Source organism: Macaca mulatta, chromosome 14 (genome assembly GCF_049350105.2).
Source record: "Macaca mulatta isolate MMU2019108-1 chromosome 14, T2T-MMU8v2.0, whole genome shotgun sequence".
In the NCBI taxonomy this organism is placed as follows: domain Eukaryota; kingdom Metazoa; phylum Chordata; class Mammalia; order Primates; family Cercopithecidae; genus Macaca; species Macaca mulatta.
In genome coordinates, this window is record NC_133419.1 from 121,121,817 (window position 1) to 121,141,147 (window position 19,331).

Sequence of the window (19,331 nt, forward strand, 5' to 3'; positions counted from 1 at the left end):
GTATTTAGAGGAATGTTGCAATAAAACATGTGACTTAGAAATATAATCTTATAAAAGAGCGAGTTGTCGGCTGGGCGCAGTGGATCACGCCTGTAATCCCAGCACTTTGGGAGGCCGAGGCAGGCCAGTCACAAGGTCAGGAGTTCAAAACCAGCCTGGCCAACATAGTGAAACCCTGTCTCTACTAAAAATACAAAAAAAATTAGCTGGGTGTGATGGCACATGCCTATAATCTCAGCTGCTCTGGAGTCTGAGGCAGGAGAATTGCTTGAACCAGGTAGGCGGAGGTTGTAGTGAGCCAAGATCGCGCCATTGCACTCCAGCCTGGTTGACAGAGCAAGACTCCGTCTCAGGGGTGGGTAAAAAAAAGAGTGAATTGTTGAGTATAGAAATAGGCATTCCGGTCAATTAAGACTGTTTGACATGTAATTGATACTTAGTATTTGAATAAACGAAATCAATTAATAAAGTGGACTTTATTTTGCATGCAGAAGACAGGCACCATCAGAAACGTATCTGGGGAAAATAATTTGGAGTAAAGAGGGAGATCTGTAGGAAAAGAAGACTGCTTGGCTTAATAGGAACTTTAATAAATGTGTGCTGAATGGATAATAGTTAGCATTTATTCAATAACTACTTTGTGCCAGAGGTTGTACCCAATGCTTTACAGATACTCTTTTTTAACACTCATAATAATCTTAAAAAAACAGTATCACCATTTCATTGATGAGGAAACTGAGGCCAAATAAATAACTGAATATCATGGAAATCCAAGTGAGAAATGATAAAGTCCAAGCTAGGCTGTCTTCTGAACACGTAACACACAGGTTTAATTTCTACAAGTGTCCATTTGAGGCTAAAGATGTGTTGCTTTTAGCTTATGGATTTCCATGTTTGTTTCAATTGTGTTGTAAGTATGGAGGAATCAGTCTGCTTTTGTTGTTGTTGTTGTTTTAACAGTACTTTGAATTACTGTTTTACATTTTATCTTTTGAATCAGTTCTTCTAACTTTTTCATTGTCTCCTCATTTTTATAAAATAATTTCCTGGTGGTTTTGTGAAAGTTCCTACTTTTGCTTACCTTGGAGAAGGCATTAAAGAATGCCCTGATACCCAGTTCTCACAAGAGAAGCAACTTGGTAACAAATCATCATCTAAAATTCAGGGCATCTCTCCTTTTGATTTTTCAGTTTGTGAGTGATATTTTTGAAAAACTATTTATCTTGGAAAATTTTTACACATATTCAAAAGTAAAGACTAACATAATCCTCCTCAGGTCCCTGAGAACCTAGCCTTAGCAGTTTTGTTTGTACCCGCTATTCCTTACATCCTCGAGACACTGGATTAAAGTAAATCTGAGGCATTAGTTTAATAATGTGTCTCTCTCTAAGAGATAAGTTTTTAAAATATAGCTATAATATTCTTATTAAATCCTAAGAATTAATATTTTCTCAATACACAGTTTTATTACCTTGTTTTATAATGATCTTTTTACAGTTTATTTGATTCAGGATCCAGTCAAGGCTTTCATATTGCCATTGGTTCATAAGTCATTTTAAGTCTTTATAATTTATAATAGTTTCCTTCTTTTTTTTCCTTGGCCATTTTTTTGTTATTGTTGTTAAGAAATTGGGTCATATGTTCAGTAAAACAGCCCATTTTCTAATTATATTTTCATGGTGTCGTATGACATGTTACTTTATCTAGATTTTCTGAAAACTCCCAGTTAAATCTACAAGTCTTGGTCACGTTAGGTTTGATAGTTGTTATTTGGAATAATTCATGGATGATATTGTGTACATCTCGTTATATCACATCAGGATGTGAATGGCTGTCTTACTGTGGTTGTAAGCTTAAGGTGTTTAGGTGATGTCAGCATGATTTCCTTCATTATAATGTTCCCTATCAAATAGCTTTTATGAAATGTTTTCACATGCCATTCGTGATCAGAATGCCTAGATCCATTGTTTTATTCTGAGTTTCAAAAGGATATTATTATAATTTTGTCATTATTTCTGTATTTATTACACAGAGTTGTGTTACAAGAAATGATTTCCCTTACTAGCTAATAGGTTACCCTAAAATATAGCTTATGCAGAAAATGTAGGGTAAATACTTCCCTTGATTCTTTTCAGAAGAGTCTTTTCAGGAGAGATGATACTCTTACAAACCCCAAAGGTGACAAGTGGGAAGGGTATATGTGTGTAATATTTTGAACTCACGGATTTCCGTATGAGTTACTCTTTTTTTTCTGTTGGTGGGAACCCTCTCAAATTTTCTCCTGTGTTCTTTTGACATGCCCCTCCAATATCTTTAATAGCTTTCTTGATTTTTGTGACAGAATTATTCTAATCTTTTATATATCTTGTCCAAGACCTGAAAGTCATTCATTTCTCCAAGGTGGGGCATACATTTGAAACTGCTGTTTTCTCTTGGTGGCAGAAATATCTTGTGATACCACCAAGATATCTGGGTACATGCATAGGTAAAATGTATCTTCCCTGTTGGCATTCGTTAGGTCTCTGCTTCCTCATTTTTGGTTGCTCTAAAGAATGTCTCCCATTGCTTTGGGGTGTTCCTCATCTCCCCAAAGTGAGTTTCTGCATCCCATATGGTTTATATTTTATACAGTCCATTCTCAGTATTTGTGGGCAGCATCTGTGGATTCAGCCAACCGTGGATCACAATATTCAGGAATAGAAATGCATCTGTACTGAATATGCACAGACTTTTTTCCTAGTCATTATCCCCTAGACAATACAGTGTGACAGCTAGTTGTACAGCATTTACACTGTATCAGGTATTATAAGTAATCTAGAGATGATTTAAAATACATAGAAGATTTGCATAGGTTATATGCAAATACTATACCATTTTATATCAGGGACTTGAGCAACCATTCCCCCACAAATACTGAAGAACAACCGTATTAGGTATTATATAATACCATATAAATGTATTAAAATCCACCTTTCACATGAAGGGAGTAACAGAATAGTAGAAGCTTAATTGTACTCATAAGTAGGGCAAAATGCTTTTAACTTGAATAGAAAGGATAGTTTGAGAAGTTAAGGGTTAAGGAAGATAAATAAAGAGAGTTTGATTTTGGCCGGGCGGGGTGGCTCACACCTGTAATCCCAGCACTTTGGGAGGCCAAGGCGGGCGAATTATGAGGTCAGGAGATCAAGACCATCCTGGCTAACACAGTGAAACCTTGTCTCTACTAAAAATACAAAAAATTATTTGGGCATGGTGGTGGGTGCCTGTAGTCCCAGCTACTTGGGAGGCTGAGGCAGGAGAATGGCGTGAACCTGGGAGGCGGAGCTTGCAGGGAGTCGAGATCATGCCACTGCACTCCAGCCTGGGTGACAGAGCGAGACTCCGTCTCCAGAAAAAAAAAAAAGAGTTTGATTTTGACATAATGAGTTTGAGGTATGCAATATATCTAGTAATTTGGTAGAAAGTAACCTCCAGGCCTGGAGATTAGGTAAAATTGTTTTGTTGACTCTGTATTGTTTATCAACATAAAACTGAAAAGGTGAGAGAATAAGTGACTTGTCGAAGTAAAGAAAAGGTAGCAGAACCAAGTATTTTATGAAAGATATTTAGTAGTTGTAAATACAAATATGAAATTCAGAGCAATTTTTTTTCACACTTTTTTCCCTCTTCTCCTTTTGGTGTGCCTATTGAAATGAACTGAAGATCTTATTTTTTTTTATTAGAGTCCCAAGAGTGGCCCCAAAGAGAGGATTTATCTAGAGGAAAACCCAGAGAAAAGTGAAACAATTCAGGACACTGTGAGTATGAAATCCATGCAATGATAGTGCTGTCTTTAGCTTTCCTTATACTTAAAGTATGATATAGACACATCTGATGTTTACATATTTTATTTTTTATTTTTTGGAGAAAAAAATTAAATTTATTAAAGAAACTTAATAAAGATTTGAATAAGTCAAGAGCTATTCCATGATTAGTAAGTATTATTAGGTTCTTAGTATTTGTCGTGGTGGTAACATAAAATGTACTAGTTTAACCATTTTTAAGTGTACAGTGGCATTAAGTATATTCACATTGTTGGGCGACCATCACTGCCATCCATCTTCTCCAACTGCAACTTGGTACCCAGTAAACACTAAATCTACATTTCCCCCTTTCCCCGGCCCCTGGCAGCCACCATTCTACTTTCTGTCTCTATGAATTTGACTACTTTAGATACTCAGGTAAAAAGAATGATACAATGTTTATCCTTTCATGACTGACTTCTCTCACTTAGCATATGTCTTCAGCTTTCATCCATGTTGTAGCATGTATCAGAATTTCTTTCCTTTTTGAGACCAAATCATATTCCATGACATGTATATATACCACGTTTTGTTTATCTGTCTGTCAGTGGGTACTTAGATTGTTTCCACTTTTTGGCTATTGTGAATATGCTGCCTTGCCTTCAGTTTTTGTGGGTGTTTATCAAGAAGTAGACTTGCTCTATCTTACATATTCTTAATTGCATGCTTTTAAGCATTCTCATTTTATTTTCTAATTAGATTTGTTTACAGTTGTGGAGTAAAAGATACAACACCATTTTGTAATGTTTTTATTGTCAGCAACATAAGGACTATCGAAAAATCAGAGACATTAAATCATTATAAAATCAAAATTGTCTGACTACTGCTCTAAACGAATTTATGTTGTTTCACCTGTTTTCTTTTTCTTTTTTTTTCTTTTTGTAGAGAGGGATTTCGCCATGTTGGCCAGGCTGGTCTCAAACTCCTGACCTCAGGTGATCCACCCGCCTCAGCCTCCCAAAGTGCTGGGATTGTAGGCATGAGCCACAGTGCCCAGCCAGTTTCACCTGATTTCTTTTTTGTGGAATTATTAAAGCCTTGAGGTTAAAGAAAATAATAAGAGTTATTAAAAGGCAGAATGTGTTTAGGAGACTCAATATGTAGTGTTGCAATACAAGGAGGAAAAACTACATATACTTATTATTCACTCAGTTTAAAACTTGTGGATCTGTTTATATAGCTTCAGCTATAACTGCTGTAACTGCTGTACACATGACTCTCAAATCATAGGCCCACCTTTCTTTGCTGAACTCCATCCAGATCTTGCAATGTTAAACTGCTGTCAGATTTAAGCCAAACTCATTTTTTTCCTATTTCTTCCAAAATTTTTATTCCCCATTGCTATATGGTCTTTAATTTTAGTACTTATGGTCTTCAGACATCCTGTATGTATGTATGTATTTATGTATGCATATATTTGTGTATGTATATATGTATGAATGAGACAGGGTCTTACTCTGTCACCCAAGCTGCAGTACAGAGGTTAACTATAACCTCAAACTCCTGGGCTCAAACTGTCCACCCACTTTAGTCTCCCAGGTAGCTAAGACTATAGACACATGCCACCATGCCTGGCTAATTTATTTTGGCTTTTTAAAGAGTGGATCTCTTTGTTTTTCCCAGGCTGGTTTCAAAATCCTGGCCTCAAGTGATCCTCCCTCCTTGACCTCCCAAAGTGCTGAGATTACAGGCCTGAGCTACTATGCCCAGCACCGATGTTTATTATTTTATATATTAATGCCTCTGTACTGCCGTTTTTGTGCTGAATCCAACTTTGTGAGTTGACAAATGGAGGAGCTATTGCATGGGGGACTATCTGCTAATCTACAGTTTATTCTTAGGATTTTGGTATCTTTGTTTCTGTAGCAGTGTTTGTGAGATTACTTGATGGTTTTAGAGTATTTTATCAGTGATTTTTCAACCAAGAATGATTGTGCCTCCGTGGACATTTGACAGATGTCTGGAAACATTTTTGATGTCTAGGGCTTTGAGGCTGCAGTTGGCATCTGGTGGGCCCACAGAGGTCAGGGATGCTGCTAAACGTCTTAGAATGCACAGGCTAGCCCCTATAACAAAGAACTCTCTGGCCCAGAATATTAACAGTGCCACAGTTGAGAAATCCTGAATTATACATTTATGAAAATTAATTAAAAATGAAAAAATAGAGTTCGATGATAGCCTTCAATTATGTATCATTAATGGAAATCTTGGGTTAGTACTTCTCAGGTATATTAACCTCTCTTCTAACTTTGTATTATCATTTCTGCTCTTATTTTTCCTTTGTCCTATTGTCTTCACTTTTTCTTTAATTTTTTAATTGTAACCATTTATGTAAGCCCAACTTTATTTTTTTCTGTAAGAAGTTCTAAGTATGTATGAATTAATAAAAGAAGTTACAAAAATGTACAGAAAGTGTTAGAGTCAGACAACCAAGTGTATAGTGAGCAAAGGATATTTCCTGTTTCCAAGGGAAATGGTTTTTCCCCCACCCAAAAAAAAACCGTTGTTGTGGTCATTTTCTCTGCCAGAGTGATTCATGGCCTTGAGAATTTGTGAACCCCTACTTTGAAAATAAAGTACTTCAACGGAAATAAAACGAAATCTCACCATTTAAGTGAATCATGTCTTTTTGATGGGTTGGCTTTATTCTTTTTCTAAATTTGACCACCAGATAATTTTTCTGTTTCTTTTCCCTGAATGTTGCCAGGACACTCAATCACTTGTCGGAAGTCCCTCAACCCGTATAGCACCTCATATTATTGGAGCAGAAGATGATGATTTTGGTACTGAACATGAACAGGTGATGACTTTTTTCTTTCTAAAAAATAAATTATTGCTTTTCTGCAATGTCTGATTTGTTGCAAAAATGAACACTTTCTGGAGATTAAGATAACGTTTGTAAGGATTTGAAGCTAAATCTTAGAACCAGTAGCTCCTTGGGTTAATTGCTTATTTTAGCTTTGAACAATAGAAATGACCTTGCTTTTAAAGCCAGTGAGAGGCCATTAATTTATATTTAAGTACTTCATTTCTTTGGGGTTGAGTGTGTTTCTTAAAATAGTATTTTTTTTTTAATTTCACATCTCAGTTCATTGGTGGTATAAAGGAGTATGATTAGCTAGATTCTTGTCCTTGTATCTTGTGATCTTGCTAAATTCACTTATTATTTCTTGGTGCTTTTAAAAATAAATCTTTTGGAGTTTTCTACATAGATAAACATGTTGTGTATAGTTTTTATTTCCTTATTTTCAAGCTGTTTATCTTTTATTTCTTGTTCTTGGCTTTATTGCATTGGCTAGGACTTCTAGTATGAGATTGAATTAGAGTGACAAGACATGCTTGCCTTATTCCTGATCTTAGGGAGAAAACAGCCTTTCATCATTAGGTATGATGTTAGCTGTAAGTATTTTTTAGAGACTCTTTATAAGGTTAAAGGTTACTAGGTTAAGGAGTACTCCTGGTTTGCTGAGAGTTTTTATCATGACTGGATGTTGAATTTTGTTGAATGAGATTATTATGTAGTTTTTCTGATTGTTAATATGGTAAGTTACATTGATTGATATTAGAATATTAAACTAGTCTCACATTCCTGGAATGAACCCCAGTAGGTTATGATGTATTATCCCTTTGATATATTGTCGGTTTCAATTTGCCATTATTTTACTGAGGATTTTTTACATCTTTGTTGATGAGGTATATTGATGTATAGTTTTTCTTTTTGTAATACGTTTGTCTGGTTTGATAGTTGGGTAATGCTGGTCTTTAGAATGATTTGGGAATATGAAAATTGAGATGCTAGTTTACATTATTATTGTTTTCCGTGTTCAGTATATTTAGGGATTATACAAATATTCTAGGATTTATCTTACTTAAAATCATACAACTTCATTTCCCACCCTTTCTGCAATTAGCCCAGAAGAAAAGAATAAACAACTATTTTATGATTGGGCAAAAAGCCTTTCACTACATTTCTAGAAATGTTGTTAGACTGTTTTTTACATATTGATTTGTATACATCCGAGCTACTTGGTAATCATCTCCTAAATTTCCATTCTCCCAAAGTGGTCTTTCTTCTGACCTATCCCCAAGAGATGGTTAATGTTCAGAGAAAGAGATTCCATAGCTTCTGTTGCTAATAAATTTTAGTGAAATTTTTTAAATCTTGAATTTTTTATAGGGAGATCAAAGTGAAATTTGGATAGCTATGTTCAATTGAGCCTACTTTGCATTTAGTATTTGTATGTTGGAGTTACTGATGCATAATCATTTCTTCCTCTAGATCAATGGACAGTGCAGCTGTTTCCAGAGCATTGAATTACTAAAATCTCGCCCGGCTCATTTGGCTGTTTTCTTACACCATGTAGTTTCACAATTTGACCCTGCAACTTTGGTAATATATTTTACAATCTAGCAGATTCAGAGTTCTTCTGTTGATTCATATGCCATAGAACTTTTCCTATCTATACGATGAGTGGGCAGACTTCTTTCAGTTTTCCGTATAAAGGCAGATATGAAAGATAATTAAAACATTATTTTTTAAACACTTGATTATATAGTAATAACTACATTGTTTATGGTAACCTACCCGTTCCAAACATTCCTACTCAATGATGACCTAGCAAATTACATTTTTCATGGTTCCTCATTTTGTCTTTTTCATTCCTGTCTCCACTACAGCTCTGTTATCTCTATTCAGACCTGTATAAACATACCAATTCCAAGGAAACTCGTCGCATCTTCCTTGAGTTTCATCAGTTCTTTCTAGATCGATCAGCAGTAAGTTGCCAAGTTAATGTTGTAATCTTTGCCTTAGTACATGGAATTATTGGCCTCCTGCTTCCAATCTTCCCTCCTATGTTTTTGGATTTTATTGTGCTTTCTCACACCTGTATTATATTTCAATTATTGATAACTCTAAACTGTTTTTTTTATCATTTCTAAATTAGTTTAGGCATGTGAATTCTCACAGTAGGTTTTAGGGGATATATATACACACACACATATGTATATATTTGTGTTTTTTTTGCGTGTGTACAATTAGAGTAAGGAAATGAAGAAGGGAATACATATGATATTACATATATATTAAGACCCAAGGAATAATACTTGAATAACTGAACTCTGGGTGGCCTCCTTGAAGTTTAGAGGCATAATTTTTACTAAAAAGTAGCAGAAAAGATTATGCTTACACTGAAATAAATGCTGATAAAGGTTACCAGGTTAAGGAGTACTCCTGGTTTGCTGAGAGTTTTTATCATGACTGGATGTTGAATTTTGTTGAATGAGATTATTATGTAGTTTTTCTGATTGTTAATGTGGTAAGTTACATTGATTGATATTAGAATATTAAACTAGTCTCACATTCCTGGAATGAACCCCAGTAGGTTATGATGTATTATCCCTTTGATATATTGTAAGTTTCAATTTGCCATTATTTTACTTTGTCATTAAAAGTGTTAATAAGATTTTTAAAGTAGTAAGTTTCATTGTTAGTCTTGTTACAGGTAAATAGCACCTAGCCCTTAATGCATCCTGGATGATCATGCTGCAGGTCCCTAGTCCTTTCACATTTGCAGTTCCCTTAGATGACTGCTTCATACTTTTTCCCCCTTAAAACCTCCATCTCTTCCTTTCCCTAGTCCTTTCTCAGCTGATAACTTTGACCTTGTTGTTTCTCTCAGAAATTTAAAGTATATAGAAGAGAACTTCTACCAGATGTATCATCTGCCTCCATTATACCATACCATGTACTCTACTCTTTCTCCTGATGCTATGGAGTGATTGTCCATCTTTTTTTTCTTTTCTTTTTTTTTTTTTTTTTGAGACAGAGTCTTGCTCTGTTCTCAGGCTGGAGTACAATGGCACAATTGCCCCTCACTGTAGCCTCTGTCTCCTGGGCTCAAGTGATCCTCCTGCCTCAGTCTCCCAAGTAGCTGGGACTACATGTACACACCACCATGCCTGGCTAATTTTTGTACTTTGTAGAGATGGGGTTTTGCCATATTGCCCAGGCTGGTCTTGAACTCCTAGGCTCAAGCAATCTGCCTGCTTCATCCTCTCAAAGTGCTGCGATTACAGGCATGAGCCACTGCACCTGGCCTCGATTCTCCATCTTTTATCTAAGGGCAGCTCTGCCTCAGTTTACAGTGTATTTCCTTATACCTACTCAAAGACCTTACTTTAACAATTATCCTCGCTTCTCCTGCATCATCGGTTTTATATTTTCTACAGATAATTATTCACATCAGTGTGCAAACATTGTTATTTTCCCTTTCTAAAAACGAACACACAAACATATTGGCTCTACTTCTCCCTCCAGCTCCTGTCCCATTTTCTTTGTATTCCTTTACAAAATTGTCTATACACTTTCACATTCAATTACCTACTCAGTGACTTTCCTAACCAACCTACTTAAAATCTCAACCCTTTCACTTTCTGTCACTTTTTCTGTTATTTTTATCTATAGAACTTTTATTTATTTAGTTAGTTAGTTTATACAATCAGTGTTCTGTACCTGCAGCTTCCACGGATTCAAACAACCATGGTTGGAAATATTCAAGGAAAAAAACAAAAGCCAATACCACAATAAAAAATGAAACAAATTTTTAAAAATACAGTATAACAACTATTTGCATAGCATTTACATTGTATTAGGTATTATAAGTAATCTAGAGATTTAAAGTATACAGCAGGATGTGCATAGGGTATATGCAAATACAATGCCATTTTGTATAAGGGACTTGAGAGTTTGCTGATTTTAGTATCCTTGGAGGTTCCTAGAACCAATACCCCATGTGTATATCAAGGGATGACTATATTCTTACTCTCCTACCTGAATATAAGCTTTATTAGGCCAGATATTTTTGTTCTGTTTGTTCACTGCTGTGTGCCTAACACTGAACAGTTCCTGGGACATAGTGGGGTCATTTAGGTATGGTTAAATGAGTTAGGGTTCTGATCATACTCCCATTGTTTAAAATATTGTATTATTTTTATTAAAATAATTTACTTTCCTAAAAAAATGACAATATATTGAAGTATGTTTGAATTTTGCATTTCTTAAGAGGGCACCAAGCTAAGTCAAAACTTTATGTTTTGCTACTCATGATCTGTATATCAATATTAAAGTATAAGAAGAATCCTTACACTTTGATTTGCTAATTATACTTTTATGCTACCGCTCACATTTATTTCATATAAACACCATCATACACAAATGAGCTTTTATTACTTTTTTGCACTTGAGCTAGAAATGCTTTTAAGAAAGTTGACTTGAGCTACTGCCTGTCAAAGAGAAAGTTTTAAAATCCATTTCACTTTTCTTCAAATGAATATAAAGGGATCTTACAATTTTTAGCAGTGACTTATTTTCAAATTTAAAACTTCAGATCTCATAGGACTTGTTTAAATTCTGAAATTATATGACTTAAATAGGTATACAATACAAAATAAGCAGGAAGAGGTTAAGATCTTTTCTCTTAATGCAAAATAATAAAGTTTTCCCCTCCGGTAGTTAGGGGTTGGGGGAAAACAACAGTCTGGTAATTATTATGCAAGTATTATGGGGAAAATCCTAGCTAGGAATAAGTAAATTCTAAGACAGTCACCTTATTTGGTTCAGTAGGAAGAACTATAGATTGTTACTGGAGATTTAAAACTCTAAAAACTCAATATTTTCTCACTGGGAGTGTGACATTGTGAGGGTTCTTAAACTTTACGTAGGAAAACGATTAGGAATATTACTGGTCTTCAGAATGAGCATCTCAAATATAGGAAAGAAAAATCATGGCTATATATGAGTACGTTTTTCATATGATAATATACACATAATTTAGGTTTTACCTATATTGATCTAAATGATGTATAACTGATTATATTGACCAATGATTCTAGGAAGCCAAAGCCAGTATATTCATTAGGGTAAGTGTGTCACAGAAGCATTCAGTCACCTAGCTAAACGACTGTAGACATTTCCTTTATAGCATGATCCTTGGGAAAAGGGCTTATTTTCAAGTTTAAATAATAGAATGTTCTGGTGCTGTGAAACGTGAATGAATAAATGAGCTTGTACTTGATTATGCTTGTAGAGCGGGTATCCAAGTTGTATCCCCTTACTTTACACAAGTACTTATGTACATCTTGAAATATCTTTGGTGTTGTTACACCTTTTGTTTGCATTTCATTTTAGCACCTGAAAGTTTCTGTTCCTGATGAAATGTCTGCAGATCTAGGTAAGCTTGGAGCACTGACATCGTGGAGAATTACATCTTAATAGATACGTAGCTCAGCTCATCTGTAAAGGTTTTGTCTGTCACATGGTGACTAGTTGATCACCTGAATCACAATAGAAAGACAGTCTATAATACATTGAAGAATAAATGAGGCTGGGCGTAGTGGCTCATGCCTGTAATCCCAGCACTTTGGAAGGCCAAGGTGGGTGGATTATCTGAGGTCAGGAGTTCGAGACCAGCCTCACCAACATGGTGAAACCCCGTTTCTATTGAAAATACAAAAATTAGCTGGCATGATGGTGCATGCCTGTAATCCCAGCTACTTGGGAGACTGAGGCAGGAGAATTGCTTGAACATAGGAGGCAGAGGTTGCAATGAGCCGAGATCACGCTATTAACACTCCAGCCTGGGCGACAAGAGCAAAACTCTGTTTCAAAAAAATAATAATAAATAAAAGAGTAAATGAAATCAGAATTCTGGGATGAAATATACGAACTGCCCTGAAGAACTTCTCTTTGGCAAATTTCAACTTAAATTTATACAAAATAGCATTAATATGTTGCCAATTGTATGTTGCCCACAACATACCTTTAGATAACATAATTCCTTTCATTTATGAAGAAAAGAGAAGACCTGAGCTCATTCCTGAGGATCTGCATCGCCACTATATCCAAACTATGCAAGAACGAGTCCATCCAGAGGTTCAAAGGCACTTAGAAGATTTTCGGTAAGCTTAGTGGTAGATAGAATTTTATATGATTATTCTAAATTAATTTTTTTAGGTAAGAAAAAGTTACACTTTAAACACTCAGCTTAGCACTAGATAAACCATATAGTCTTATTGTTATTAAAACATAGTGAACATCTGGAGCCAAAGGGTTAGAGTGGAACTAAGAGTCCAGACTCTCCATTCCAGGCACCTTCAGGATCTGAGCTCAGGGCTGTGTCTGTGCTAAGTGTGTTCCTTTAAGATATTGTATGTGTTCTTGGAGTCATTGCTTCTAGAATTTTTTCCTCTGGTATCCTAGATGACATGGACCCATAAGTGGAAAAGTGACATTTTTCCTGTTCCTAGGAATCGTAGCTATGGAGACTGTGATGAAACGTCCCCAGAGCGAGGTAGTTTTTCTTTAGGCTACCTCAGGAAACTTCTCTATTCCCTTTAGGCAGAAACGTAGTATGGGACTGACCTTGGCTGAAAGCGAGCTGACTAAACTTGATGCAGAGCGAGACAAGGACCGGTTGACTTTGGAGAAGGAGCGGACATGTGCAGAACAGATTGTTGCCAAAATTGAAGAAATACTGTAAGTAATAGAAGTGTATGTGGAAATGCCCTCTCTACTGAGATGCTACTTACGCTTGAAGTACCCTTTGGGCAAGTTTAGCAAAGGTATCAGATTGTGTATGTGGAGCCATTTATTTTGTCACAGTACTTGAGAAACTGAAATTTTTTTTTCTTTTTTCTGATATTTTATTTTAGGTAAATTTCTTGTGTTCCTTTTTCTGGGTCTTGGTAAATGGGTAACTCTAAAACTTTTAATCAGTGATCAAAAACAGGTGGATTAATTATTTTTAATGCATAGGCCTTGGAAATATTTCTTGCCATGAAACATATACAGTTGGGGACATGAGGGTGAAACAGATATGGTTCTTTAGGGGATCAGGGTTCTTTTGGTATTTTATTCTAGGGTGTGGCCCAAAGCATTTGACTCTGTTCTGTTATTTCAGGTATCTGAGTTAATAACAATTTTTAAGGCCAGGCATGGTGGCTCACACCTGTAATCCCAGCACTTTGGGAGGCTGAGTGGGCAGATTACTTAAGGCCAAGAGTTCGAGACCAGGCTGGCCAACATGGTGAAACCCCATCTCTACTAAAAATCCAAGAATTAGCCAGGCATGGTGGCGCACTCCTGTAATCCCAGCTACTCAGGAGGCTGAGGCATGAGAATCACTTGCGCCTGGGAGTTGGAGGTTGCAGTGAGCCAGGATCATGCCATTGCACTCCAGCCTGGGTGGCAGAGTGAGACTCTGTCTCAAAAAAATAAGTTAATTAAACTTTCATATTTCATTTTTAAACTTTTTTTTTTTTTTTAGGATGACTGCTCAGGCTGTAGAGGAAGATAAGAGGTAACATAACTTTTTTTTCATAGAATTTTAAGAAAAAAAGAAGCTATGTTTTTTCCTTTCGGCCCTAAATTACAATTTATTTCTTTTAATTTACAAATACAGTTTGTGGTCTCCCTCTGGTGGCTTGTATGTTATTTGACTAATACTCTACTGCTGTCCTGAGTAGAATTCTCTTCTCTGTGCCATGACTAGATAGTTCTTTAGTTTTTGTTTGATTCATTTCAGTAAGTCTAACCTTGGGGTTTTGGAAATCATTTGATGTCTTTATTCTACCAGCCCTCCCTTCTCAGAAGTCTTAATTTTACTTCGTCCTTTCTCCTCCAGTTCCACCATGCAGTATGTTATTCTCATGTATATGAAGCATTTGGGAGTAAAAGTGAAAGAGCCTCGAAATTTGGAGCACAAACGGGGTCGGATTGGATTTCTTCCCAAAATCAAGGTGAGACTGAAATAATGTAATAGTGCGTTCAGACCTCAGGGCTTCTTTACGTTTGGGTGCAGTGTCTTCCATGGTCAGTATTTACTTAATCAGCCAATTAATGCTAGTCATACAAACATTAATAAGATACTATCTCTGTTCTCAAGAAGCTCAGAATCTAGTGAGAAATCCAGATGTGTAAACTATTACTAGACAATGTGAAAAGTGAAATTAGCATTTAGAAAGAGTGCTATTACTGATTCTGTTCATGCCTTATACTTTTCTTTTACTTTGCCTGAACTAAATACCCCCTGTGTTGCTGCATAATTGTTGTCATGAACATCTTTAATGGCAGTAGAGGATTCTGTCAGTTTGTAATTATTTGTGTTTTTGTTTAGTGTTTACTAGATTGTAAAGCTGTATGAGTACAAGGACCTTCTTTATTATTGTATTCTCAACTATTAGTAAAGTAGTTACTAATAGTTATACTTAGTAAATTTGTTGAATGGATGAATGAATTGTTTAGAATAAGTTCCTGGTAAATGTGCTATAAAACTACCCTTTGATTTTCCAAAGCTGTCAGTGATAAAGGGTTTGAAGAAAACATCTTGAGTCTGAGGTGTACACAGTACCGTGTGCGAACTTTTAATGAGTGCTCTGTATGTGCACACACACGTGCACGGGGTTTCATTTACATTTAACAATTTCTTTGAACTAAGCATTAGCATTACACTATGAAAATCGCAAAAGCAATTTACTCTGTTACATATCTCTTATTTTTTGTACTTCGACTCTAGCAAAGTATGAAGAAAGATAAAGAAGGGGAAGAAAAAGGGAAGCGAAGAGGATTTCCCAGCATCCTGGGACCCCCACGGAGACCAAGCCGTCATGACAACAGTGCAAGTATGTTGAAGTTTGAAGTGCTGCATTTTCACTATTTCAGACCCTCTTCACATCAGAGGCTTCTTTAGCTAAAATGAATTTCTGGAGAAAGGAGTTGTTAAGATGATTTTAGTGAACTCCCAACATGCCTTGTTTCCATTCAGTGTTATTTCTGAACTAAGTACCCCCTATGTTGCTACATAATTGTCATAAACATCTTTTGTGGGCTGGGCGCAGTGATTCACGCCTGTAATCCCAGCACTTTGGGAGACTGAGGTGGGCGGATCACAAGTTCAGGAGATCGAGACCATCCTGGCTAACACAATGAAGCCCGTCTCTACTAAAAATACAAAAAATTAGCCGGGCGCGGTGGCACATGCCTATAGTTCCAGCTACTTGGGAGGCTGAGGCAGAAGAATTGCTTGAACCTGGAAGGCAGAGGTTGCAGTGAGCCGAGATTGCACCACTGCACTCCAGCCTGGGTGACACTGGAGCCAGACTCTATCTCAAAAAAACAAAAAGAAAAGGGGAAAAAGAAAAAAAAAATTTAGTGGCAGTATTCTGTCAAATGTCCATAACGTAGTTTACTTACCTCTTCTGATTTTGTTTCCATTCAACTTGTGTTTGTTAAATTTTAAAAAAAAGTGTGTATCTCCACCACACTGTTTAGTCTCTTTATACATATTTACTTAGTCTCCATACTTCTAAAATTTCTCCACCTCTCCATTGTATTTTATTTGCTGATCTCCCTTCCACCCCAGGCCCAATGAAGAGAGATCAGCCCACTTGAGATGGCTGCAGGAGAAATAGGGATGGTGGTACCATGGGAAAGGGTCATGTAATGGTTCTTATCTCAGGAAGTACTACATTTGAAAATACTGAAGCCGGGTGCAGTGGCTCTTGACTGTAATTCCAACACTTTGCGAGGCCAAGGCGGGAGGATCACTTGAGCCTGGGAGTTCGAGACCAGCCTGGGCTACATAGTGAGACCCTGCCTCTACAACAACAACAGCCAAAATTAGCTGTGTATCATGGTGCATGTGTGTCGTCCGAGCTACTTGGGAGGCGGAGGTAGTATTGCTTTAGTCTGGGGAGTCAAGGCTGCCGTGAGCCATCATCTCGCCACTAAGCTCCAGCCTGGGTTGACAGAGTGAAACACTGTCTCAAAAAAAAAAAAGATATTGGCATGGTAGGTGGTGTGAGTAGGATTGTGATAGTGAATGTCCCACACATTGAGGAGTTCTCCCTCAAATGCCATTAGTGCCCCTTGTTGAGAAACACTGAGAAGGTGTGAAATTTTCAGAGGAAGTTAAAGAGATAGAGGATTTCACAGATGTTAACTGTGAGTTCCAAGGGATACAAAAGAAGAATTTCAGGAATTAGGGGTTAGATTAGGGTATAAAAAGCTGGGTGAGGGTGTAGAATGCTCTGGAGATTAAACACCTGAGTGGGAGTCTTTGGCTTCTTGTGGTGACTTTGTGAACAAGGGTAATTAGCAGGATGGGGATTGGTCTAGATGGTCTTTGAGGTACATTATGATGATGAAGGTTTGAGTGTTGGGAGAGAACTGGGGTGGGAGCTTACTAAGAACTCACAGAAATAAAGACTTCATCTTCATTCTTACAAATGAACACAGCTCCATGTCTCTCAGTATTCCTCCTCCCTCTGTCCACCATTGTTCTCCTTCTTTTCTCATGACCCTTCTTCTTGCCCTGCATCTTCCTCTTCGTCACTTTCATCGTCTTGTCTCATCCCTTCTCCATCTCCTCATCTTTCTCGTCTACCTTCCTCTCCTTTTCTCTCTTCTCTTCTTCCTTCCTTCATCTGTCTGTCTGTATGTTTCTCTGCATAACAATCCACTATATATATATTTTTGGGTCTACCCATGTTTCACACATTTTACCAGATTCTTTTACATTGTCCTTTTTTGCTTTTAGCTAATTTGCAATATAGATTATTTTATTTGTTTTATTTATGTATTTATTTATTTTGAGATGGAGTCTCGCTCTTTCACCCAAGCTGGAGTGCAGTGGCACAATTTCGGCTCACTGCAACCTCCGCCTCCCAGGTTCAAGCGATTCTTCTGCCTCAACCTTCCGAATAGCTGGGATTACAGGCACGTGCCACCACCACACCTGGCTAATTTTATTTATTTATTTATTTTTTAATTTTTTTTTTTTTTGAGGTGGAGTCTCGCTCTGTCGCCCAGGCTGGAGTGCAGCCGGGCGATCTCGGCTCACTGCAAGCTTCGCCTCCTGGGTTCACGCCATTCTTCTGCCTCAGCCTCCCGAGTAGCTGGGACTACAGGTGCCTGCCACCACGCCCGGCTGATTTTTTTGTATTTTTAGTAGAGACGGGGTTTCACCGTGTTAGTCAGGATGGTCTCGATCTCCTGACCTTGTGATCCGCCCATCTCGGCCTCCCAAAGTGTGGGATTACAGGCGTGAGCCACCGCGCCCGGCCTTATGTATTTTTAATAGTCACAGAGTTTCACCATATTAGCCAGGATGGTCTCAACCTCCTGACCTCGTGATTCACCCACCTTGGCGTCCCAAAGTGTTGGGATTATAGGCTTGAGCCACCACACCCGGCCGCAATCCAGATGATTAACCACCATTTTCTGTTCAGTTGGCAGAGCCATGGAACTACAGAAGGCGCGCCACCCTAAGCACTTATCCACACCCTCATCTGTGAGTCCTGAACCTCAGGACTCTGCCAAGGTGCGCCAGAGCGGGTTAGCAAATGAAGGAATAGACGCTGGATACCTGCCTGCCAATTCCGTGTCTTCTGTGGCTTCAGGGGCCTCTTTTTCCCAGGAAGGAGGGAAAGAGAATGATACAGGTGAGCTAGTGCTGTAGTTCAGCTTAACTAAGCATCAAGATTTTAAACACACTAACTGAAAAATAGAGTGGCAAGTTAATCAAGACTAAATCCCAGTTTAATTTAATTTTAACATTTTAATATGCTACAACCAATAATAAATCTATGCTGAATGATAATTTAAGTTCTGATTTGTCCAAAAAAATATTTATTAAGCTCTCTTGTCAGGCATTAGGTTTGTCCCGGATGTTAACATGCAATAATTATACACAGATGCTTGCCTCATGAACTTATTGTCTTGAGAGCGATAGTCACAAATATAAAAAATGCAAATTGTGCCAAGTCCAATCAAGGGAAGGTAAAGGGAGTACCGAGGGAAGTGGTCAGTAGTTAGAGGCAGATGGGGGTGTCTAAAGAAGACTTTTTAAAAATCTGAGATTAACTAGAGGTTTTATTTTTCAATGTTAGTAGGAAGGCAACTGAAAGAAAAGGTAGAATATGTGGGAGACAGTACATAAGCAGTAGAACAGAGTTGTGAGGAGAGAGGAGATGAGATGTGGAGTGTATGTAAAGGTAAGACTGTTTACTGAGAGTGAGAGTTCAGTGAGAAGAGCAAGGGAATTTGAAGAGTAAAGAAAGATATGAAGTAATTGTTGTAGATAATTGGGCAAGGAGCTTATTACCATGTCTTCATCCTTGTTCGGGAGGTGGTTCAATTTCTGGTGGTGACATGATCGAGAATGAGGCTCTGGGAGTGGTCCCTGAGGTGCCATAGAGGAGGCTACTAGGGATGAAGACAGCAAGGAACCAAGGAGCCAGGAGTTTGCATAGCTTAATATTCATGGCTTGTGAGGCCACCAAGTGTGGTTTTTATCATGGAGAGGAAAACTGTGAGCCACCAGCCAACTTTTAGCATTGCTAGATGACAGAACCATCTATAGTGAATGCTTTTTTAAAAATCCATTCCTAACATGTCCTTTGAAATTTAGTGCACAAGGGATAAGCTTTCAG

At 37.4% G+C, this 19,331-nt stretch overlaps 1 protein-coding gene across 4 annotated transcripts in view; it reads left to right on the forward strand.

Moving 5' to 3' along the window:
• The window catches only part of ARHGEF12 (Rho guanine nucleotide exchange factor 12), a 148,689-nt gene that overhangs the window by 97,208 nt on the left and 32,150 nt on the right, over window positions 1-19,331 (forward strand). For all 4 annotated transcript variants that reach the window (XM_015115966.3, XM_077964534.1, XM_015115967.3 and 1 more), the window contains 11 exons: window positions 3,723-3,797; window positions 6,550-6,642; window positions 8,122-8,232; window positions 8,520-8,618; window positions 12,031-12,073; window positions 12,695-12,800; window positions 13,240-13,377; window positions 14,168-14,200; window positions 14,525-14,639; window positions 15,416-15,521; window positions 18,129-18,341. In XM_015115966.3, the coding sequence (XP_014971452.2) occupies window positions 3,723-3,797; window positions 6,550-6,642; window positions 8,122-8,232; window positions 8,520-8,618; window positions 12,031-12,073; window positions 12,695-12,800; window positions 13,240-13,377; window positions 14,168-14,200; window positions 14,525-14,639; window positions 15,416-15,521; window positions 18,129-18,341 (1,132 nt within the window). The remainder of the gene's footprint in view (window positions 1-3,722; window positions 3,798-6,549; window positions 6,643-8,121; window positions 8,233-8,519; window positions 8,619-12,030; window positions 12,074-12,694; window positions 12,801-13,239; window positions 13,378-14,167; window positions 14,201-14,524; window positions 14,640-15,415; window positions 15,522-18,128; window positions 18,342-19,331) is intronic.